The sequence below is a fragment of the Ostrinia nubilalis genome, chromosome 6, assembly GCF_963855985.1.
Source record: "Ostrinia nubilalis chromosome 6, ilOstNubi1.1, whole genome shotgun sequence".
NCBI lineage: Eukaryota > Metazoa > Arthropoda > Insecta > Lepidoptera > Crambidae > Ostrinia > Ostrinia nubilalis.
This window is the reverse complement of record NC_087093.1, coordinates 5,700,528-5,725,835: the sequence shown is the minus strand read 5'-3', so window position 1 is coordinate 5,725,835 and position 25,308 is coordinate 5,700,528. Positions and strand designations below refer to the sequence as shown.

Sequence of the window (25,308 nt, the reverse complement as noted above, 5' to 3'; positions counted from 1 at the left end):
GGCGCGATTGCTCTGCTGGCGACACTTCGCTGGGCGGCCTGGCCGTGGACATACGGACGGATTCTAAGGAATAGTCAAGGTAAGTGAAAAGTTCAAATAAATACGTCCATTTTTATCTATTTGCATAATTATACGAGTACTCATAGTGATCAGATAAAATCTTATCGATCATTTTAGACAACAAATGTAAATGGGTTTGTCGCGTAAAATCGACAAAATGGCGCGATAAATGGTTATCATTGTGCGCATCCTAGGCCTACTGGGCTAATATTCTGGTGTTTAGAGGCTTCTACACCTAGGTATCTATCATTAAACTCGTATAGGTACGGACGACAGCACATCAAGCTAGACACAGTGGCGTCTTATCTCGTTGTAATGCAGGCTATTTTGTAACAAAAATGAATAGTCTGATGAGCTGTCGCTGTACGTTGCACTTCCTAAAAAATGACACTAGACGATTTAAAGTGTAGTATTTTGAGAATTTTCTGACTTAATTAGTTTACATAGGAATACGCAGACAGTCGTCTGGAAGTTTTCTTAAATAGGTACACTACAATGTGTTTTTTTATTTGAATATTCAAACGAAAACTAAGTAGGTGGGTACTCGTATCCCACCTATGTTTTGAGTATATCAATATCATTGTACTTAATTAGTGTTTGATCTTTTATTTTACCAATTTTGTTTTAGTTTCATTTGGGATAGCAAACATTTGCGCAATAATGCACAGGATCTTTCTGATAACGGGTTCATTGCCCCAACCTAATACCGTCCACAGCTGGACAAAGAACTTCCACGGATTTCCACAACGACCTGTTAAGTTAATAATGGGATCAATTCAAATAAATAAATAAATCAATAAATTTATTCTGTATAAAAATGTATTAACTTTAAGAGATCACGCTCAAAAGCAAATGTAAATGGAAATAATTCAGCTCCAGGCATTAACTTATTACAACCTAAATGAAATATCAATAGCGGAATTATTAGTTCGGTAATGGCTCGGTAGAGGAAGCACTGTCGAGTTATTTATTTATTTATTTATTCATTCATTCAATTCCATAATTTTAGTAGAAACTCGCGGTTTCTCGTATAATAGTTTAGTAGAAACTAGCGGTTTCTCCCATATCAGCAGGTAATATTTTGGTGTTATTTGAGTAATGCGCTTTTTTATTTCTCGGAAAGATAGTTGTGTGTCAGTCTAAATCTAAAGGCATTATAATCGATTTAGTTATACCTTAAAAATATTGAGTAAGATATTACGTAGAATATTATAAGTAGGGCATCCAATGTGCAAGCGTGCACACAATCCTTACTATGTATCAATGATCATAAAATAATCGGATTAATTTGCACGCAACTCATTCAGGTAATAGTTTTATTATTATCTAATACTAGCTTTCCGCCCGCGGCTTCGCCCGCGTGGAATTTCGTTTGTTAAATTTTCCTGAATTTTCTTTGCTATAAACCTCACGGAGCCCGAGACCTTTCCAACGAATGCAAAACCGTGGAAATCGGTTCGTGCGTTCTGGAGTTATAGAGTCAGGGAGGAAAACCCGACTTATTTTTATATAGTAGATGTACCTAAGTATAGCGGATATTAGTAAGTCGGATATTTGATGAAAAAATATTTTCAAAAGTAAGTAAATAAAACTATAAATTATTCAAACACGCCGTTTAATAAATGATCACATTTAACATGGTATTGGGTCAGGTCAGTGGAAATTAAACTCCGTATAACTTTTCAGCACTTTCACAGTATATTTCACACAACACTTTTACAATATTAATATTTCGTCCTTAACTGTTACTCCGCTCAGCGCTCGATCAAGACTGACTCTCGCTCTGCTATCGAATGCCCCGCTCAATCACCCCCACCACAAGTCGGTGTGCTGTGATTGGTCGACGCTTCCGATTGGCTGACGTCTCTGATTGGGCTTTTGTAATTGTAGTCAAATTAACAACTCGTAACAGAAATTGATTGAAAACTAAAGAAAGTGTATAATAATAAAATATTTCTAAAAATAGTTTTATATTTTACCATTATAATCGACAATAAATATTAATAAAATTACCGGTAGTTATTAAAATAATATTTGTTGCAATCCTAGTTAATTGAACCAAAATAAACGGAAATCAAATAAAATACATTAAATAAAATAGGTTAATTATTACTTCATTGTTACAATCAATTTAAAAATTACGAAAATAACAATAGTTATTGTATAAATATAAATATGACGCTAACAGCTCGGCCATCCTACTTAAAGCGAGTCCCATCGCTTATTATTTCATTTAAACAAAAAATATAACATGCAATATAACATAATCGACATTTCATGGAAAAAAAACATCCTAATAGACTTAAAATAAATATTAGAACTAATTCAAATTGGTTTTATCTACAAAACTAATCATAAAGAGTTGGTGTAAATTATAATTACCTATTTCATTTAGATATATTAAAAGCATATAATAAAGTGGATATAAAGTCACCGACATCATACTATTTATTATTACAACAGACAATCAACATGTTACAAGTGTTTCTGAGAGAGGACATTACCCAATTTAAACTTACTATTTACTCATCTTTTGCAATGTCATTTTCAGATGATTCAGACTCAAATTTTTTTTTGAAATTCATCCAAATCTACCCACTTTTTCGAGTAAAAGGTGTGTCCTTAATAACAAACCTGTCAGTATCGAGGACTATACGGTAGGGATCTTGATAGTTTACTACAGGTTTCCATCTTTTTATTTACCATCGTGAGGTAGGTACTTGCCTCTCCACGCGTACCAGGTCTCTATCATTGTACTGTGTGGCCAGTGCTTAAAAATTAATGGCATAAGTACTTTACCTTCTGTTCCACTTTTACAATTCTGAAGGGCTCTTCGGTGTAGTCTTATGTTAGTAATGTACCAATACCAACCTGTATGTTTGTAGGTGCTTATCCTATCATTTGTCGTCGCCGCCATGGATGGATGGGGATAACGCATCTAAAATAGTGCGATAATCTAAAATATTTAACCTGCCCACTAGTCCTGGGCCTTTTGAATATGCTTTATATCGTAGGACACGACAAAGTCTTGAAATACTTTATAATAGGTACATATCGGTTTCTGTGAGACATCTATAATATTTTTATAATTGTAAGATAATATTCCTGACCTCTCAAACCACGTAACGTGACCTTTACATCAATTTTAAAATCTAGCAATTCGCAATCAGCAGAAACTTGGATTGCGCGCATTGTATACATACATGAGAACCTCAAGAGTCAAACTTAATATCGTTAGGGAATTATAAGGATGTCTAGTTTTTCAGTAAAGGGATGACCTTACAAGACGTGGCGAAAAAGAACACAAGTTCATCGCCATTAATAAGAGAAGAAGAAGAAGAAGAAGGAAGACCTTACAAGACAGGACGCGCCAGAACGTCTTCCACTAAGTACGAGATGATATTATCTGATATTATATTGATCTTCTAGGTACCGTGGCAACTACTACTCCAAGCGTAATGACCATATTAGCTCCTACACCACTGAGGGTTGGCAAGGTTGCGTCATCATTTAGATAAACCATTTTTAGGTTCAGAGAATTGGAATCTGAATTAAAGAGCATTTACTCCCTAGATTGATGCGACAAGAAATTATAGACCCATTTACTTTTAAATCCATTACATACCGTTACACACATTTTTTGATACCAGTAACCTCTGTCATTACTTAAGATACAAGTTTCTGTTTTGAAGTATTTTCGGACTCATTAGAAACTGACTTTCCTATGTTTTTATAACAGTTGGAAGTAAGATGACCAACCCGATCACATGTCATGCATTTAGAAGGAGCTTTATCGCACTTATAACTACGGTGACCCACCTCATTACAGTTGTGACATTTCACGGAAGATGCCGTCTTTTCACACTTGAAACTTGGATGCCCGATCTCGTTGCGGTTGAAGCACCTAATTATGGGGTTGGTGTTACCTGATTTCGAAGAATCTGCGCAATCCACGTTGTTTTCAGAACATCTCCTCATCGTATCTTGGTTGTCTCTGCTCTGCCCTATTTTAACTGTTTTGAAATATTTAAGCACCTGTTCTGGCTCTCGAAATTGTGCTGCCTGGGCACCAACTTTTACTGCCCGATCCTCTATACTGTACAAAAGACAATCTACTGCTTGTTTGCCGGTGATTTTACATCTATTTATCAAATTAATTTTTGCATAATAGTAATGCTCTAAAGAATCACCATATTTAGCCTTCTTAGATAACATTTCGGTTAAGAGTTCGGCATAATCTTCTCTACATGGAAAGGATTCAATTAGTTTCCTTTTCCATTCTGACCACGTATGTAATATCGAAGTTAGACCCTGATACCATGTTCTAGCAACGCCGCTTAATTTTGGTAGGGAATAGTGGATAATCTCCCTTTCTTCCCATCCATAAACCTCGGCACATTCCTCTACTTTAGTGATCCATGTCGAGACAGTTTGATCTCTAGATAAAGGGTCGAACTCCGGTATCACACTCGAATTAAAAGTAATTTTCGGCTTATCCGAACTCTTAACTTTTTCTAAAATAGACAGAAATTTATCTACTAACTTGGTATCCCGTTCCTCTTCTCTGTTCTCCACTGGTCTTTTTCTTTTCGGAGATGGCGACTGATTTCTTGATTCTGAAGATGAATAAATGACCCGTGCCCTTTTCCTTGAGTCACCAGTTCCGCGCCTCTTCCTAGAGCTTCTTTTCTCCCTTGGTGGTGGAGAGAGTGGCTCTCCTTCAGTTTCCGACGACGAAGTAGTATGGCGCCGTCTCCGCAATACTGGTCGTGAAGATCGGTTTGTTCTCCCCTTACAAGTAGCATGTCGTACGCCTTCTTGCCTTGAAGGTAGTATAACACTTCCTTCTTCATTAGATGTATTCCCTTCCTTATCCCTTTCCTCAGGTACCCCTTTGTACCTCATCCTCAACCCTCCACCTAGGGCTGTCCTCCTTTTAGACCCTCCACCTAGGGCATCCCTCCTTTCAAACCCTCCACCTAGGGCATCCCTCCTTTCAAACCCTCCACCTAGGGCATCCCTCCTTTCAAACCCTCCACCTAGGGCATCCCTCCTTTCAAACCCTCCACCTAGGGCATCCCTTCTATCAAACCCTCCACCTAGGGCATCATCGCTATCCTCCATCATTTTTCAATTATCTGAAACTTACAGAGACCAGCTTAATATATGTCACATCAGTACCATCTCAATTTTATACTTTAAAGTAGATACCACTGCCTAATAGGAACATCTATGCGTATTATAAATCGAATATTGTATTTTAAAATTACATTTAAACCTCATAGTAATTAGAGCAATGTAACCTTCATAAAATTAGCAAATGCCAGGATAAATTTAATCACCTAGCGGCGTAATAAGTCAAATATTTCCCAGTTGCAAGACAATATATATATTTTTTTTTACTTCTCAATCACTTCACAATTTATCAGAGGAATTAAAAAAAAGTTTGCCCATAAATAGCTTAAAAATAAGTGAAAAACCTTTTCATATTTGTTGATCAAGTCAAATAATAAAAGAACAAGAAGGGAGTGAAAGAAGAAAAAAAAATACTCGTACATTAGGTTAACCATTACAAATTTACTAACGTACTTACGTTTGTTTTCTGGCTCGTGGGCGTAAGAAAATGCAAAATTTTCTTGGTAATCCCACTTCTGACCTATTGGGTCAGGTCAGTGGAAATTAAACTCCGTATAACTTTTCAGCACTTTCACAGTATATTTCACACAACACTTTTACAATATTAATATTTCGTCCTTAACTGTTACTCCGCTCAGCGCTCGATCAAGACTGACTCTCGCTCTGCTATCGAATGCCCCGCTCAATCACCCCCACCACAAGTCGGTGTGCTGTGATTGGTCGACGCTTCCGATTGGCTGACGTCTCTGATTGGGCTTTTGTAATTGTAGTCAAATTAACAACTCGTAACAGAAATTGATTGAAAACTAAAGAAAGTGTATAATAATAAAATATTTCTAAAAATAGTTTTATATTTTACCATTATAATCGACAATAAATATTAATAAAATTACCGGTAGTTATTAAAATAATATTTGTTGCAATCCTAGTTAATTGAACCAAAATAAACGGAAATCAAATAAAATACATTAAATAAAATAGGTTAATTATTACTTCATTGTTACAATCAATTTAAAAATTACGAAAATAACAATAGTTATTGTATAAATATAAATATGACGCTAACAATGGACTCATAAATTCAGTTAAGAGTACATTTAAAGTCAAAAATATGTGTAATAGTATCCTGCGTGTAGGCAACTACTTTACTGAATTTTTTTTGTAGGAAAACTTACAGCTGTTAGCTTTAACAAGTTAACATTACAAGTTTCCCTTACAACAGGACTATTCCCACCTCTCGTTCCCACCGCTGCAACTCCTGTGTAGCCAGGATCTACAGCTTAACCGCCAATAAAAGTTTCTCCTTACAAACGAATTATGATAGAACTCTTCTTCTGCTTACACAATACACATAATATCTGATAAAATTTCCTGAATGTATGTGAATTTCACGACGCAAAAGAATACTATCGTATGTTTTCAGCAGAGTAGGGGATGTTTTTGTTGTTAGTCGTAATCAATAGCTAATTAAAACGATATCTTCGTATCATATTTAATTGAGAAAACATAAATCTTCCGCCGGACATCCGATGTACACTAAGTAGTAGGGTACAAGAGGATCTTTCGTAACAAAATTACTTAAATTCTTAACGCGATAATAAATAAAAAATAATAGGTTTGATTTATATGTAAAAGCTTTCCGCCCGCGGCTTCGCCCGCGTGGAATTTTGTCTGTCACAGAAAAACTTTATCGCGCGCGTCCCTGTTTCAAAAACCGGGATAAAAACTATCCTATGTTCTTTCCCGGGACTCAAACTATCTCTATGCCAAATTTCATCAAAATCGGTTGCGACTTAATTTTTAACACCTGTAATATGTTATTTACCTATGTTCCACAAATAAACGAATTTGATTTGATTTGATTTGATTTGAGGTTTAAGCGGGAAAGCGTAACAGACAGACAGACAGACAGAGTTACTTTCGCATTTATAATATTAGTTGGGATAAACGTATCTGAAGCTTTAATGACTAAGGCTGAGTAACACTATCTTAACTTTAACTTTAACAAACGTCAAAACTATGTCAAATTCCATACAAAAAGCACCGGTTATGGTTATAGTCACGGTTAAAATAAGATGGTGCAACTCAACCTTAAATTTTCTAATGAAGCACTAACTGGTTAGACATATTGAATGAATTTCCCAAAAGCAAAGTCCAATATTTGACCAGTGCAATTCTTGGCATAGTTAGGTAAATATCGCCCCGTTTAAGTCCTTTGCAGATTAATCAGCCAACAAAACTGAAACTCTCAACTCTAAGGCTGGGTTGCACCATCTAACTTTAACTTTGAAGTGTGGAAAACACTTCGTTCGATCCGAATTCGTCAATATACAGTCTTGAAAACTTCTAGAGAAATCGGATGAAAGATATCGGATCTAATGCGTAAACTACCGTTAAAAATAGTTCTACTACGGGCCGTATTGACATGGATACAGATCGGACATAGTACGAAAGTAATACATTACCTACAATTGCAAAAAAAATGATTTGATTTGGATTTGAAACCGCTCTTACGATATAGGACACCGAGTGACCAAGTGACAATCGCCCTATAGCAATATACAACCTAAATAGAGGTAGAGAAACTAACCAGAGTGCGTGTGTGACGCAACACTGAAATGCCTCTAATAAACGCTACATTCGTGTTAATTTCGATATGATCTACCTAAGTACTATTTTTTTCATAACGGTGGATGTGGCGAAGTAATCACGATCTGAAATCGAACTTTAATATTACATTATGTACAGGTGGTCTAGGTACTTAACAACGAAAATAATAATATTGAAAAGTCTCCATGGGTATTGTTTATGGATGAAGTATTCAGAGAGTTATGATTAATTTTATCAATGCAGGATAGCTTTCTTTTAAATATAATAAGTAGAGACGGATGTGGACCGAGAATCTGGTGAAGGTCGAGGGAAGAGCCTGAATGAGGGCAGCGCAGGACCGCTCGTTATGGAAATCCTTAGGGGAGGCCTTTGTCCAGCAGTGGACGTCATTTGGCTGAAAGAACAAAAAAAACGAACGACGTCTTTACTTCGTCGGTTCGTTCGTTCGTTCGTTCGTTCGTTAGCACATAAAACTTAAGCATGCTAAATATATTTAGTCTTTAAGGTGACTCTACATTTGGCTCGCAACACTGCTAAATATTATAACTGGCGGCTATACATCATGGTGAATGACATGAATATTGAATTTTAAGTATGTATTTTAGATTATACAGTTCACATAATAGCAATTGATTTAATTTAAAGATGTGACGTAAGCATACATTACTGTACTTTTTAGGAATCAACTACCCATATTCCAAAATCCTGAAACCATCTTCTAAAGTGACATCTTTAATTTTAATAATCAAAGTTAAACGTTAATTTATATTTCATTGTTCTAATGACGTGACTTGAATGCAATCGCATCATTCAATAGCCGCATTTAATTATAGTAACCTTAGTGATGTAATTGAAACGTAAGGTTAATGCCAGGAAACATGATACTGCACGAATACTAAGCGCAGTCGATGCTACCTACAGCCGGTCGTTAGACGCGTAATATGGCATCAAATAAAATGATTTAACACGTGAACTAATTTCAACTTTCCACGTAAGATTATGTGTTATGTGATACGTCATCAGTGCCATCTTAAGCATTTTCGAAATAGTTACCAACGCATTGTCCAGTGAATAACAATCCAGTGGCCAATAAGTTCAAGGATAATTAGGTAAGATTATTGTTTGTTTTGTTTTCTAGACTACCTGCCACATGCATTCATTCTGTCCATTGCAAGCGCAATAACAACGATAAATATAATAATCCAACGTAATAACCTTGGTAAACAAGTTTAGCTAAAATCGACGGTATTGAGCATTTAGGTTTCATGTTTTCTACAACGCAGCAATTATGGTATATTTAGTAGGATTTTTAACTATTCATGTTAACCAGAATGCATAGAAGAAGAAGTTTTGCTTGCTTAAAGCACTAGCCTCATTTCGTAAACAATTTAAAAACTTAAAAATATAAAACTCACATACTTCTTGATTTCTTCAACCGATTTCGTATCGTATTTGAGAGCATGACGTTTAAATAGCACGCGGGTAGGGGAAATATACAATATTTGGCGGTACCGGATGTAGAGTCTTTCATGTTTTAAACAAAAAGCTTCAATTGTGCAAAATTAAAAGCTTCAGTTATTTCTCCTTGCTGGAGAGAATACCATTTAAAGCATTCTTTTATATGTACTTTGTTTTAATTTCAATAAAGTTTTAAGTAACTAAATCAAAACTGCTATCATAAAATACTTGGAAAATACCAGTAAAAGTAATCTAATCTCTATTACAAAGGGGGAAAAGCTCTCTGATCGACCCCCTGTAGCTTTACAATGATTGGCGAAAATATACAAAAGCACAAAAAGTGTTCGTTGCTATTTTCGGATAGGTTTCAAAGAAATCAATTATTGATAGGTAACTTATAAATACGTTTTCTGCGTGAGCACTGGCGTAGAAAACATCAGGTAAATGAATGAGGATTTGAAAGGTCAAAGTGAACGCAGCCTGTACGAACAACATCATAGGTCTATATGTATTGATGTAATTTGATCGTGCGGGCACGAGCAAAGAACGCAATCCGTGCGGGCTGCGTTCACTTTGACTCAACCGCAAATCCCTTAAACCCAAGTTAATGAGAAAAATCATTTGCGTCGACTTATCGGATCGATGGTGACCTGCCATGGCATTTTGGCGTGAAATATCAAGTTGAAGGTGCTTAAGATTTGGATAAGAGTTCTTCGAAGCGGCAAGAGCCTCTTGTAAGAAGTTCCCAAAATAAATTTCAAACCATTATAAAGATATAGAAAATTTTGACTCTTTTGCACGTTCTAACTATAACTTTTGAATGTACTCAACACTGCTTCTGGTATTATTTGGTAAAATGCTGAGAATAAGCAGAGAAAGCAACTCAGTAAATTGTCCAGACTCCTTTCCAATAACTTCGCAAGTTTTTAATATCTGCAGCGAGGCTGCGAAGCCCCACAATAATAAAATCCACGCGACATCAAGCTACCTACTTACTATTGTATAGTTTCGTTTTTTTTTTTTCAACTCAGATGGCACTTTTATTTTTCTTCTATCAAATACACTTACCTAAACAAAATTAATTTAATTTTCTTGACAAGGTTTCAATGTAGAGTCTATTATTAACTAGCAAGAACTATATGAAAATATTGATTTTAACTGTGCACTTTTACCATTTACATACAGTTCAGCTTTTGTACCATAATATTAAATATTATTATAAGGCAACGCTGCCAAAGGATTATGCTCATTAGGCGCCAATTTTACATATTTTTCTCTTCTAATAATAAGTCATAGGATTTAAAATGGCTCGGTGAACACCTCTTTTTTTGGTTTATAAGCGGAAACTTTAAAAACAAATTTGCGAGAGTGCAGAGAAAAGAACGTGCCGATATTAAATTTTCTTTTGTCTTTATAAAAACAAAGTTCTTGGAATCAATATTATAGATTGCTTTACCAGTGCACCGTGGCAGGCTAAATTCCATAGCTATGAGAAAGCAAGCTTTGTATTCTGCAGAGCTTGAGAGCCCTGTGGAATCCTTTTGAAGTACTTTAAAACTTTTGAAGTACCTACATAGCTTAGCTACATAAAATAATGGAATATGTATATCGGGCCAACTCCTACGCTTTACAACTAAGAGGGGTGAGCATTGTTACAAAAATAAATAAGTAGCGTCTCATGAAACAAAGTCCTAGGGTCCTTGCACACCGCGTTTTTAGGCGCCTTCGACACACATTCCATGCAATTGAAACGCGCTGTATACGCGATTTATGCAGGAAATCAATGTAAAACAACCACGATTCAACAATCACGATTGTAAAACAACCGTCGACTACGCCTAAAAAAGGTGGTGTGCATAGACCCTTAAAGAAGAAAATACCATTACAAAAATAAATGTCACTCCGAGAAGTCTAAGCACTGATAACTTGAAGAAGTGAAAGCTTATTTTAATTTTGTACTGAATTCGATTAATTTCCGATGCAGAATTTTATTTGCGAAAACCTTTGATAACCTAAATGAGCATTTTTTTTTGCATTAGATTGAAAAATTGCCTTTACTTTATTGTTAAATAATGTTTTCAAATTGAACTCATCAAAAGCCTTTTACACATACTTACTTTTCATCGTAATATCCTGATAATGAATTAAATTAATTGACTAATCTTGTGAGAGTAATGATTCCTACCGAACAATACCAATTAGTGGTTTTACGCAAACGCTTGCATACGGAAGGCTCATTGATACAGGTCGTTTGTAGCTTAGTGCATAAACAAGCAATTTTAACTATGTATATGCAACAGAGTATGACGCCGCCTGATTGGCTTAATTGAAGATCGATACAGAGCTCTAATAGATGCCGAGAGCTTCAAAGTGCAGTGCTAATAGAGATTTGGAATTTCGCTAACAAATAGAGGCGAATAACATTGACGATTGGTGTACTCTACTCAATCTCAGTTTGAGTATTATTAACATAGTTTAGTTACAATTTGTTAATACATCGATTGCTGGTCTATTGACCTTATTCCTGATGGTTCTGTTAAGTCCCTAAGATAAAGGTACAAAACAAGTAGATGTACCTATGCAACTTTATCAAAATTAATAATGTATTAAACTTAATCTGGCAACTACAGGCTATCTGCACTTTAAGATAGTACATATAATACATTCTCTCCCATTTATCAGAGTAGCGTAAATCCATGTAATTAAAAATAGAGACTTGAATTCTGTATGTCTATCTATCTACTAATGTAAATTTTTAGCACAAGCAGTAATAACCTGTTATTTTCTATTTGCAGTGTCTTCTCCGTGTTCCGTTCTCCGTGCACATAAAATGGAGTCAGAAGGGACGAGCCTGAGTAAAGTGAGAGAGGCGAACTGGCCAGCGGTTCTGTTCTTCATTCACATCCACCTCCTTTCCTTTTATGGTATATGGCTGGTTATATTCGAAGCTAAATGGATGACTCTATTGTTATGTAAGTAAAGATGTTATTTTCATCAGTTTGGAAACTTTTCTGCCCTTTGAAATAGAGGTTAAATTAAATATACATACATATAGTTATATCATCGTTTCAGAATTGCGTAATTTTGAAATCACATATTGCTTTGCAACCTCTAAACGTACTGTACCGCGATGAGACGTCTGGCAATTATTGGTATTTACTTAAAGCATCCGCTTTAAATTAATTTAAGTTATTGCGTTAAGCTAGTGTTTGACAAACGAGAGATTAGCGTGATGGCAAGCTATAGGCTAAGGCTGAATTGCACAACCTAATTTTGACCGTAACTATGACGATAACTGCTGTGTTTTTGTATGGAATTTGACAGATTTTTGACGTTTGTTAAAGTCAAAGTAAGATGGTGAAACTCAGCCTAAGTTACGTAATTAAGTTGCAACAAATCATGGCCCGTGCCTAAAGCTACACGCTGCTCAAATATTGAGCAAAAGAGGCTGTTCAAAATTTAACTCTGTCGCCAATAGTTAGGGTTTCTTTTTGTATAGGTACCTACCATTGTACTTATAATAACATTTGTATTACAGTGGTAGTGCTATCGTTGGTAGCAGTTCTGGGGGTGACGGCAGGCGCCCACCGACTCTGGGCCCACGGGGCGTACAAGGCCAGCACTGGGCTTCGAATCGCGCTGATGATATTCCAAACATTGGCGGGTCAGGTAAATACAGTACTCTATGAAATCTGTGTGCTTACCATGAGTTTACGTTAGGTGTGCTCGCTAGCGACTGCGTAAAAAAATGTCATTACTTGTATGACATATTGTTCAGCGCCCCTAGCGGCTACTTTCAAGAAACAAAATTTTCATAGAGATTTTTGACGTACTCGCTAGCGAGCACACTTATCGTAAACTCATGGTAGGTACACTGCAGCGCGACTTGCAGCTGATAGAGATTGGCAGTTTGCGGTTGCAGTTTGCGGTCTGCGGCCCGTCTTGGAATTGTACCTTTATTCGTAACAACTAAATCATTTTATTTTTAACCCACTTCAACAAAAGGAGGTTCTCAATTCGGTTGGTATGTTTTTTTTTTCTATAAATACTTACATTACAATTTTGATTTTCCAATTTCATTCTATTCAACATTGCGGAAAGAGATTTTGAAGCCCGGCGGACTCATTAAATCCAAAGTGAACGACAATGATATTTGATTGCGTCAAAATTACGGAAAGAGGGTTGTTAGCCTACAAGACGAAGAATATATATAATAAATAAATTAAAACTGTACTTTTTATATTCATCTGAAATTCTGTAGGCAGATAATTGATGACATCTGACTTGATTTGATTTTAAATAAAGCTGCAGACTGATTCCTACATCAAAAGTTTTAGATGTTAGTGTAGTTCCTAGCCCTAGCTGTACCTACATTAGAACATAGTTTGTGAAACGCTTTGTTAACTACAATTCTTGTCAGCCGAAAGTCGTTTACTGCTGGAATGGTCTCCCCAAAACTTTTCCTGCCAACCGTTCACGCAATGCGAACCCTTCGTTACTTTGTTACCTTAGATTAATAACGCGTTTAATTCTATGTTCGTTACACTACACAGTTAGGGACTGGAATTCACTGCCTCTTCTGTCTTTCCAGAACACCATAATCCTTTTTAAGGCGAAAGTAAATAGGCACTTACAGGGCAGATAATTATGTAGCATCCTAGACTGCATCTCACTTAACACCAGGTGCGATTGCGGTCAAATACCTGCCTTGTTATCCTTAAAAATAAAAAATAAAAAAATATTCCTGTTGCTTAGGGCACAATCTATGACTGGGTGCAGTACCACCGTCTGCACCACGCCACGTTCGCAACAGACGCGGACCCGTTCGACTACCGGCGAGGCTTCGGGTACGCGCACGTCATCGCGCGCCTGCGCAAGCTGAGCCCGCTCCAGGAGAAGCTCAAGAGTGAGATCGACATGTCGGATCTTGACAATGACCCTGTTGTGGTCTTCCAGAGCAAGTGAGTTTTATATCCCGTGCGACAGAAGAAGGCTGACTGAAAATCGTAGTTCCCTCTTTACTTCTCTCGCCTTCTTTAGGCTTGAAATTCTTTACATGACGTCGTTACGTCATCGCGCGCCTGCGCAAGCTGAGTCCGCTCCAGGAGAAGCTCAAGAGTGAGATTGACATGTCAGACCTGGATAACGACCCGGTCGTGGTCTTCCAGAGCAAGTGAGTTTTATGCCCCGTCTAACATTGAGACAAATGAAGGCTAATAGCTAAAGAGGATTTTCTGCTTCTGCCTTCTTTTGGTTTGAAGCTTAAGACGGCGAATTCTGCACAATTATTGCTACAAATCACACAAAGCGCGAAGGCAGACCCATAATCAAATTTCAAAGCCTACTAAGGTTTTTTTTTTTCACGTGATTCATGTGTGATGTGAAAAAACTCGTTATTAATTTAAAAGCTCTCCGAGATAGAATTAAAGCCATGTAAAGTTCGATCTGTATGCTAATTCAAATTACAGCGCAATTGAAACCCTTTGTGCGTGCATTCGACCAAAAAATCTAGATAAGGTTCACGTTCGTAGTCTACACGCAGCGGCAGACGACATCTGGTATGTACTCGTACGTGTGTACATATTTCAATGAAATAACTTCAGGCGACGTGTCGCTAGCCACGGAACTAAGAAATTTCCATTTCCATTTCGTTCTTCGCAGAAACAAGTTTCTGCAACATGGAATGGAAACGGCTACGAAATCATACCTATAACTTATTTTATTTCAAATTATGTTATAACCAACTAATGCGCTGAGTTCGAAACTCAGTGTCGCATTAGAAATTCACACACACAAAGTAATCAAAATATGTGCCCATTATTCACTGCGGTACCTATTAGTAGGGTCAGATGTTCAACAATGAAACAATGGTACACAATAAAACACTGCAATATTTCTTAAATGCTGCGTTGCCATATCGTGCACTATATCGCGTAAGGATACTTTCGACAATACCCCGCCGCACCTCAGTTCGTGTCGGCGCCACGTGTGAGAAGACGTGTCTGTGGAGCATTATTTATTTTTTTCACCAAAAGGTAAGTATTTTTGTCGTTCTTTAAAGATTTTTGATAAAAATATGGTTGATAAATTTGTATTTTTCATGATTACCTAGCATTACACATATATCATAGACTAAGTGGATGGAACTAAATTATATGTTAAAAGTGTTACAAATTAGTGATTTTTTTTGGGGTTATTAAAACAAACCCTATGTAGTCAACAATGAAACAGTTGCATGATGGACACAATGAAACAATTTTTCATTGTGTACCATCTTGTTCCATTGTATAATACCATATACCAAACAAAATCTACTGTCCGTGCAAATAATCATTTTTAAGGTTATCCTAAAATTTGATGTTTATTTTTCATCTAAGATGGCGCGAACTAAATCTCTAAAGAGGAAGAAAGGTGATCATTTAGGAGATAATATAAAAAAATATAATAGTAAATAGTAAGGAGTTATCTTAACTACAATCGGCATCAAATAAATCGCACCTCCCGCGACAAGCACTTATGAAACGTATGCATCCCCACTTCCCACCAACATTGGTACCATTTGAAAGCCTAGTTCTAAACTTCATTTCATTAAAGGAAAGGTTTTTACCCCAAAAATGTGTCTTTACAAGGATCCAGAGTCACTTCTTCAAAAAATAGGTAGTTACGCTATAGCCATTTTTTCGCTATCCATCTGTTAAAGAGGACACGTGAGATCTTTATTTGGTTTTATAACCATAAAAATTGGTCTAATTGATCCCAGAGGTGAGCCCAAAGTGAGGTCTATTTTCAAGTCACATTTATGGTATATGTTTATCATTTTTTATTTAGAAATGAAATGTATTTTTCTTTAAGAATATTTATTGGGCTTTTAAATAACACCAATATTGTTGGGGTACCATGATTGTGTCAGAAGAAAATCTTTAAAGTTCGCGTCGCGGAAGGTGCGGTATTTGATGTTGAGTGTAGTTATAGGTAATCTGATGAGTCTGATTAAATTTCAATTATTAATAAAACCTTTTGATTGGACTCGGGCATTTTTTATTATTCACTTACTTCATAAATTCAATAAATATGAATCAATCACTCAATTATAATGTCTCATTGTTGAAATTGTAGTGTTTCATTGTGCACATCAGAACGGACACAATGAAACATTTCCAATATGTTTGTTTTTATTGTTTTGCTAATTGATTACAAATTTATTAAAAAAAACATAAATGACATCCGATAACTACCCAACTAAGTTAACTATGTAGCTTCAAAAAATTAGACTATCTGTAAAAACAAAAGGTGTACGAGATATTGAATTGTTAGTGTTTCATTGTTGACACACAATTAATTATTATGTTTCATTGTTGAATTTGAGGTGTTTCATTGTGTACACAGCAGTGGACACAATGAAACATTTCCAATTTATGTGAATTTATTTTTTTGCTGATTGATTAAACATCAATTAAAAAAAACATTAATGCCATCCTATACCCAATAAAATTGCCTACATACCTGTCAAAAATTAGACTTCTATCTATGAAAATAAGAGTTTTATGATACTTTGAAATTTTAGTGTTTCATTGTTGAACACATGACCCTACTCATCGTTCGAATAATCTTGAGTACCTACTACGCAAGCAATGTAAACTGTTTACATTATGACGTCGCCGCTGTCATCATTGCTTTCACGAGCAATGTGTTCTGTTTTTGGGCATATTGCTGTGACACCGGCCCCGCTCCTTTGTCACATCTCCCTTTAGTTTCTGTAATCTGTAGTTATAAACCACTATTTTTCAGAGCATACTGGATCATGTACGGGATATTGTTCGTGCTGCTGCCACTGAACGCTCCGCTCGAGTACTGGAATGACTCCATCCTGAGCGCAGTATTCGTGATCGGGTTCGTGCGGTACCTCGTCATCCTACACGCCTCCTGGCTCGTGGAAAGCGGCATCTGCGTTTGGGGACTCCAACCGGGGGAAAAGTAAGCAAGTTCTTACCCATTATAGTATAGTATTAAAGCCAGCAGCTGGCGCTAACTATCTTTGAATTCGATAAGCAGCTTTGATTTTCAGTAAATAAAATTATGAATTGGATATTTTGCGCTATTTACAAAGTTGAATCTTAAAGCGTGGTAGTTATCGATAGATTCGAGTGGCACTTCGTCCACCTTCATTAACTTTTAGCAATCTTTTAGCGTCAGGTTTTAGGGTGGCTCCACATAATCCTTCATCGCCTTGTGTTATACCTTTTTTTTTTATTGTTTTCTATTTTTTAGATGCCCACCAGATTCCAACTGGCTGTTCATACTAACCAAGACATTCTGGCCTCACTACCACTACATGATGCCTTATGACTACAAATCAGACGAATATGGCACTTATGGTAAGGACCTACACATAATTAAGTTTAATTTAGTTAACTTAATTAATTAATGTGGTATCCGTATTAGCTATGTACAGGCGATAGTAGGTACATCAGTCTACCTACTATTTTCTTCCAAAATCGAGTGCAGAGCTTACCTACACAAAAATTAATTAATAATAATAAAATCTTACGAGCATGTATTAATTAAATATTTATGTGGTTTTCTAATGTTCTATTGTTAAAAAAACGACGCTGAAAAAGTATGAAACAAGATTTTCAGAATACTGAACTGAACAAAGTTGCTAATGTAGTTGCATAGTAATTTTCATGATTGGAAAACCGCAGTCACACGTTGTCAAAGTGCTAGGGTAGGGTCCTTTCCAAACATGAAAATTACTATGCAACTACATTAGCAACTTTGTTCAGTTCAGTATTCTGAAAATCTTGTTTTATACTTTTTCAGCGTCGTTTTTTGTCGTAGTTGGGTTTTAGTTTTTTTACTTTTTATTATTTGTACTATTTTGGTGATAAAGTGTATTTGTGGCGCATAATATTAACAAAAGTTAAATTGATGAACTAATAAGTAATAAAGAAGCTACGAACGAAAAGATGTGAATTATATGCAATCAGCCCATGAATACAGGTAAAGTCACAAGCAAATGCTAGTAATATATACAGGGTGTTAGGTAAATGGGTATATGAGACGACACTAGCCCATGTTAACATGGTCATATAAATGGTATGGTGAAGTCAGAAAACTGATATCTTCATTTTAATTACTTTAATTTTCATACAAATCGGATTTTATAAAATTTATTTTGTATGAAAATTAAAAAAATTAAAATTTCTGACTTCACCATACCATTTATATGACCATGTTAACAAGGGCTAGTGTCGGCTCATATACCCATTTACCTAACACCCTGTATATATTCAAAATGTACAAGTAAAGCACTTTCAAATGATACCAAACACGGCATATTTATCTTAACTTTATTTTTTTACTCTGTATGTTTTGTCCGCTAGAGGGCGCCACATTAGATTTTGTGAAACCCCATATAGCCTAAAACCAGCGGACAATTAAGACGCTTCTAATGATATGTCATTTGTCGAATTCTGATAAGTAGTTTAGAAGTTACGAGGGAACACATGAACATACATACATACATACATAGCCTGTCAAAATCATAACCCTCCTTTTGCTTTGCCGTAGTCGGGTAAAAATAGACAATCATATTTCATGCTACGAGTACACACAGAACCTAATAACTTTGTTATTATACAAACTGAACTAAAATTAATTAATAGTTTGATCTTCCGCCAGATTTCACAAATTTAACATCAAATCTGACTATTACTATGGGTATAAACAAACTTGACCCTACAACGTAGAGCTTAAATTAATTAAATAGACCTCACACCAATTTTAACTTTAAGCTGTGAAGATAAGTTTGAAAACCAATAAATATAATTTTCTCTTAAGTCTGGTTAAGAGCTAAACACAATTATTTTGTTGTACTAGTGGTGACTGGAGTTTGTTCCGTAGGGCCCAAAAGATAAGGAGACATGTAAAGCGCCTCACAAGGGCTACCTTTTTTTTTAACTGTATTTGACGTTCATAAGTGCCACCAGTGGTCTAAATTGAATAAAATATGTTTGTTTTTTTAGATTCCGGGTGCACCACAGCTTTCATCCGGGTATGGGCGGCCTTGAACCTGGCCACAGACTTGAAGACTATAGACACACCGGTACTCCAAAAAGCTCTCGCTGAAGCAGCTAAGTAAGTCACAATTTTGACATTATTATGATATTTTCAACCGACTTCAAAAAAAGGAGGAGGTTCTCAATTCGACCCGTATGTTTTTTTTTTTTTTTTTTTCTATGTTTGTTACGCGATAACTCCGCCAATTATGAACCGATTTGAACAAATCTTTTTTCAGCGTATAGGTAATACCTCAAGGGTGGTCCCATTTATATTTAATAATAAAAAAAACATCCCCCAAGGGTGGAAAATTGGGGATGAACTTTTTTATACGCAATATCTCCGCCGATTATAAATCAATTAGAACGATTACTTTTTTGTTGAATAGGTATTATCAAAAGGGTGGTTTCATGCGAATTTGAAGAAAATATTTCACCCCCAAGGGTGGAAAATTGGGGATGAACTTTTTTATAATATACATTAAGAATATGGTCTCAATGTACTGCCTACCTTCAGTGGTAACATCAAGGTAATAATTAGTTAACTAAAAAGTAAGAAATAAGTAAAATTTTATAAAAAAAATAAAACCGACTTCAAAAAACCTACACTAAAAAGTAGAAAAATAATTACTAATTACCTACTTATTTATTAGGACGAATTATTAATATTTATGTAGGTATACCATGATTGATACTTTTGGAGTCGGTGCAGGCAAACTTTACATGTTTCATAATCTTGGCACCGACTCCAGAAGTATCAATCATGGTATACCTACATAAATATTAATAATTCGTCCTAATAAATAAGTAGGTAATTAGTAATTATTTTTCTTTTTAGTGTAGGTTTTTTGAAGTCGGTTTTATTTTTTTAATAATTTTAATTACATAACAAAAGAAAGAAGGTTATAATGCCCTAACGAAGCCTGAGACTCAGACAGCATATCAGACTACACATTTTTATTGCAAAATGGAATGTATTACAACGTATTATTATAATGAGTATAGTTCGTAAATAAATTACGATCATTGTACAAAAATTATACTTGTTGTTTGATAACTGCTTTTCTTAACATTCTAAACGTTCTCTAATGTAAGTTGAGAAAAAAAAATTCTAATGTAATAAAATACGCGGCCAAATACAAATTCATGTTTTCGATATTTATTAACTTAACTTAATTTTCCGCTCGACGAAACGCAAGCATAATAAAACTCTACAGGAATAAGACGGTACATCAGTTACTTTGTTCGAGTTATTATTTTTAAAAAAAGCTAGTTAAAATTATTTGTAAACTATGCCGGGTTTTTTTTTCTAATTAGTCTGTTAGTATAGGTGTACCAGAATCTCATGGCAAATAGGGAAAATAAACTTTGTTGAGAGCAATACTGGGGAAATTGGAATAAACGATCTTGATACTGTTTAATTTTTTACTTTTATGACTAATATTAATGAACATGAAGTACGAATATACATTTTAGGTAGGTGTGTATGAAGAATGTTGTTATACATCAGGTTTTTAACATAGGAAAATGTCTTGGAAATTAAATAAATCGTCTGTGAGAAAAGAAATGTCTGAGAAATTAATTATTTAAATTACCTACATATTTTCGCGTGGAACTGAAACATAGGCGGTGCCGTTCTTTTTGTATATGGCCAGGTCTGGGTTATTTAAAAAAAAAGGTTACAAAATTTTACTAAGAAAGAATCTTGAGTGACCCTAGCTGAAAAATTAAAAACTGAACTGAAAAAAAAAATGAAATTGCTGGATCAGGGGTGATTTACTGTTTGTACTCCGAATGACTGTGTGAATACACCGATCAAAATGGCGTGAATAGTTATGCGCAACTTTAGGGCCCTGTAACTTATTTATTTGTAGAGATATTTTCATGATTATTTCACAACTATTATTAGTTCTACTTATATTTATTTCAAGTTTATTTCAAAGAAAAAAATTGGAAACTTCTCCATTTTCAATCTTGCTTTATGAAATCTTTTTCAATTTTCTTTACATGGTCATAACATCTGCACCAATTTGTGAGATATACCTGAAAACCCCGATAAAGCAGCTATTAAGTAAGAATAATATAAAAAAACACAACCCTCCTTCTGATACAGTTGGGTAATAAACTAAATGTATCAAAACATTTCAGTCCAACTTACTGTCAACTCGACGCGCGCTTTAGAAACAAAGATCGACTTTGAATTATGCCTTATTTTACAATTCACATTGAAAACAATATGCCTTGCTTGAACTTTTTCGACTTTTTCACAAAAATAACAAATAGTCAAGAAGAGATTACAAAAATTTTGCAGCGGCTGACAGATTTCATAATTTTCTTTGACAGGTGACAATTAAACCATAGACAATTGCCATATGAAAAACACATTTTTCCAATATTTTTGTTTGCCATGAGATTCTGGTACACCTATACTAAGTTTAGTTTCGACTAATATTTAACAAATAAATTAATTAACAAACTTTTCAGGTCGAAACGTCCTATCCAGACGTGTCTAGACGAAGCTGTGTCGAAACAGAGCCTTCCCGCGGGCCATTATCTACAACGAGGTTGATGCTTGCTGATACTTAGATACAATTATTAATATCCAGTAAAGTATAAACTAAAGTGTAAAGTTTCATTTATACTTCAACCACACCAACGCGTGCAGATCGCCATAGATCAATGACAGGTCGCGTGGACTGTCATGGGTCGCGCGACCTGTCATTGGCCTATGCTCGCGCTGGCGATGGCGATCTGCACGCGAGTGTAGTTGAAGCTTTATTTTGACAGATATAACATCATCATTTAAAGAAAATAAATAAATCTCCTGACACAACTATTTACCCGACTGCGCCAGAAGGAGGGTTATGTTTTTAGCATGAAAACAATTTTATTTTCAACTAGCGGCCGCCCGCGACTTCGTACGCGTGGATCCCGTTTTACCCCCTTCATCTATCTTACGCGGTTTAGATTTTTTCATACAAATGTTTTTTCCCGCTAACTCCCGTTCCCGTGGGAATTTTGCAATATCCTGTTGTAACTAAGCTTTAAGTTTACTAAGGTACCTGCAAGCCAAATTTCGAGCGTCTAACTTAAGCGGTTTAGATTTTTCACACAAAAGGATTTTCCTGCGAATTCCCGTTCCCGTGGGAATTTCGGGAATTCCTTGTTGTAACTAAGCTTTAAGTTTACTAAGGTAACTACATACCAAATTTCAAGCGTCTAACTTAAGCGGTTTAGATTTTTCATAAAAAATTATTTTCCCGATAATTCCTGTTCCCGTGGGAATTCCTAAGTATACTATAACCTGCCCAGGAGTATAAAGAATAATTGTACCAAGTTTCGTTAAAATCCGTCGAGTAGTTTTTGATTCTATAAGGAACATACAGGCGGACAGACAGACAGATAGACAGACAGACAGACAAAAATTTTACTGATTGCATTTTTGGCATCAGTATCGATCAGTAATCACCCCCTGATAGTTATTTTGAAAATATATTTCATGTACAGAATTGACCTCTCTACAGATTTATTATAAGTATAGATATAGATTATACTTTTTTAACTTAATCAATACAAAATAATCATATCACACTTTTGTCAAGAAATATGCCAAGTTCTTAATGTGAGTGTAAAACTGTAAACGTGTATAATTTCTAATTAGGATATTAATGTAACAGTCAAATGTATAAACATTCACAAATTCTATTTTATTATATTTAATTAAAGTAATTACAAACAAATCTAATATTACTAATGAAGTGTTTTAGACAATTACTCAATTCTACAATTACTCGTGCAGTGAATTTTAAGTACTTATTCAACAAGAAAAGACAATTAAGGATACATTTCTACCGACCATTTGGTAAAAACGATTTTACTCTAGGAACACACTCATTACCTACTCGTTTCGTAAAATGAGTTTTCAGCAAAAACGGAGTCAAGAACTTTCTAATGAGCTCATTAAAACACCATTACATATATTAATTATTCTTCCAAACGCCCGGGGTTATAGGTAATTATCTTCAGGAAAAACTTCTCATGAAAGTCATACTCGTAGATAAGGAAGGATTTTGACAATTTAAAGTATGACGTTATAATAGTACGTTTTCATGAATATGGGTAAACAACCAGAATACATTATTTTACTCTATCTTTCTTGATAAAACCAGCAAAAGAATAAGATCTTCCATAATAGGTACAGTCAGAGTCAAGTAGTTCGTGACACAAGTAACCAAAAATTTCGCCAGTCATTTGGTAGTTTTACCTGGTTTATCTGGAGTTCTGAAAATTGATGATTTTATATGTAGCTTTCAATGTACGACCTCGTATGGATTCCGCGTGAGCCGAAATATCGAAAAAATAGCGCCTTTTAGAAAACTTTCCAGGTAAAAGGTTTCCATTATTTTGAACCAAATAACTGGATGTTTTCCAATTTGTTTTTGGCCACGTTGGGTGTCACGAACCATTTTACGCTGACTATACCAGTATTTTCAATGAACACTTTTCTTTTGAAGTTTAAAGCCTACCAGTCATTATCTACTCAGTGATTTCAGTTAGATACACTTTCCGAAAATAAAATTCCCCCACCGAAGGGCACCGATAAAGCGACGAAACCTCAGATCATAGAAGGGAATAGATGTGAAACGGGGGCGTGGCGCGTGTCTCCGCGATATGCCCAGAAACGAACATCGGCCGCGAAGCCAGGTTAGTCGCGATTCAGTCGTACTGAGGTAATGTTCTCCAATATTTTTGGATAATGCGTTGTTACGTGCAATAACACAAGTGAAACGAAGAACTAGAGGAACAATGGAGTCATTTACCACATGTAAGTATTGCAAATCCATTGGTTTTTAGCTTATTAATAAAAAAAACTAAACATTTTTACGAACAAATTCAGTGCCGTAACAGTTACTGCGATATCGCAATTAGTGGTGTAAAAATTCAAATACGTTGTACATTGACGATTTAGTTAGCAACCACTTTATGTCATGCTTAACTACTGCGCAATGTATTTTATTGCTTCCGATATCCACTGTCGCGTGAAAATACACAGTACGGCCGCATGTGCCGGTCGTAACATAGTGCAGGGCTCGTGTTCTAATGCGGTTTCCTATTATCGATAAATAGAAGTAAATTATTATTTTCTATTTTCTAATTTTGAATGAAAAAATCATGAGTTGCTTGCGATTTAAGTTTTTAAAAAAACAATAATAATAGTAGAAGTGATTAGTAAATGTCAACTATGTAATTGCTATAAGAGCTAGTTGAAAGCCTAATATAGGCATTATTTTTAATAAACATAGGCGGTACGAAGTTCACCATAATTAAAAAGTTAATGCGCAATAGTAGTTAATAATAACTAAGTATAGTGATCCTGTCGACATTGAGCTTTGGTTGGGGTAAAATGTGAATTATAAGGAAACTACATTTAGTCCCAATTGATTCTGAGTTTTTCGTCCATACAAAATGGAACTGACTCCTTTATGCAAAAATTATTAAAGAACACAATAATAATGTATTAATTAAAAGGTTTTCATACATAAGTATTTTTTAAACCAGTTTCGAGTCTTGCCTCGAAGGATTTAAAGTATCGATATCTTATCGACTCCATTTGATCTTTCTTCTCTCTAATTGCTTTTTTCAAAGTGTGCGTGACGTGCCTTAACCAATCACAACACTTTTAAGCCTTTTGCACATGTTGTCGTAGACTCTCAGTCGCTTTGTTTTTACACAGTTGAATGTGTGTGTGGGAGCTGTGGTGGGGGAAATGTGGGGACACTGGTTCTCGTTGTAGTTACGCGCGACTTCATATCTATTCCTTTCTATGATCTGAGGACGAAACGGAATATTACAGGTTTTATGAAAATAATGACTACATTTTCAGCTTTGTAATTGTGATGCCTCTATTTCTAGAGCCTTTTCAAATTTTCCAGTTGATTTCTTTCGTACAAATCCAATGCCTGCCAAATACAGGGTGCTATTTTAC

The 25,308-nt window shown here is 35.4% G+C and overlaps 1 protein-coding gene across 2 annotated transcripts; it reads left to right on the top strand.

Annotated features, from left to right (window-relative positions):
• LOC135072462 (acyl-CoA Delta-9 desaturase) lies at positions 1-21,944 on the top strand. 2 transcript variants are annotated; one of them, XM_063966373.1, is made up of 8 exons: positions 1-79; positions 12,060-12,236; positions 12,803-12,933; positions 14,020-14,225; positions 17,053-17,238; positions 17,533-17,639; positions 19,290-19,401; positions 21,807-21,944. In XM_063966373.1, the coding sequence occupies exons 2-8, from the start codon at positions 12,095-12,097 to the stop codon at positions 21,889-21,891; spliced, it is 969 nt and encodes a 322-aa protein (XP_063822443.1). In that variant the 5' UTR covers positions 1-79; positions 12,060-12,094; the 3' UTR covers positions 21,892-21,944. The 2 variants fall into 2 exon arrangements, with proteins under 2 accessions (XP_063822443.1, XP_063822444.1); XM_063966374.1 differs by lacking the exon at positions 1-79 and adding an exon at positions 8,697-8,915.
• Positions 21,945-25,308: the final 3,364 nt, after the last annotated feature.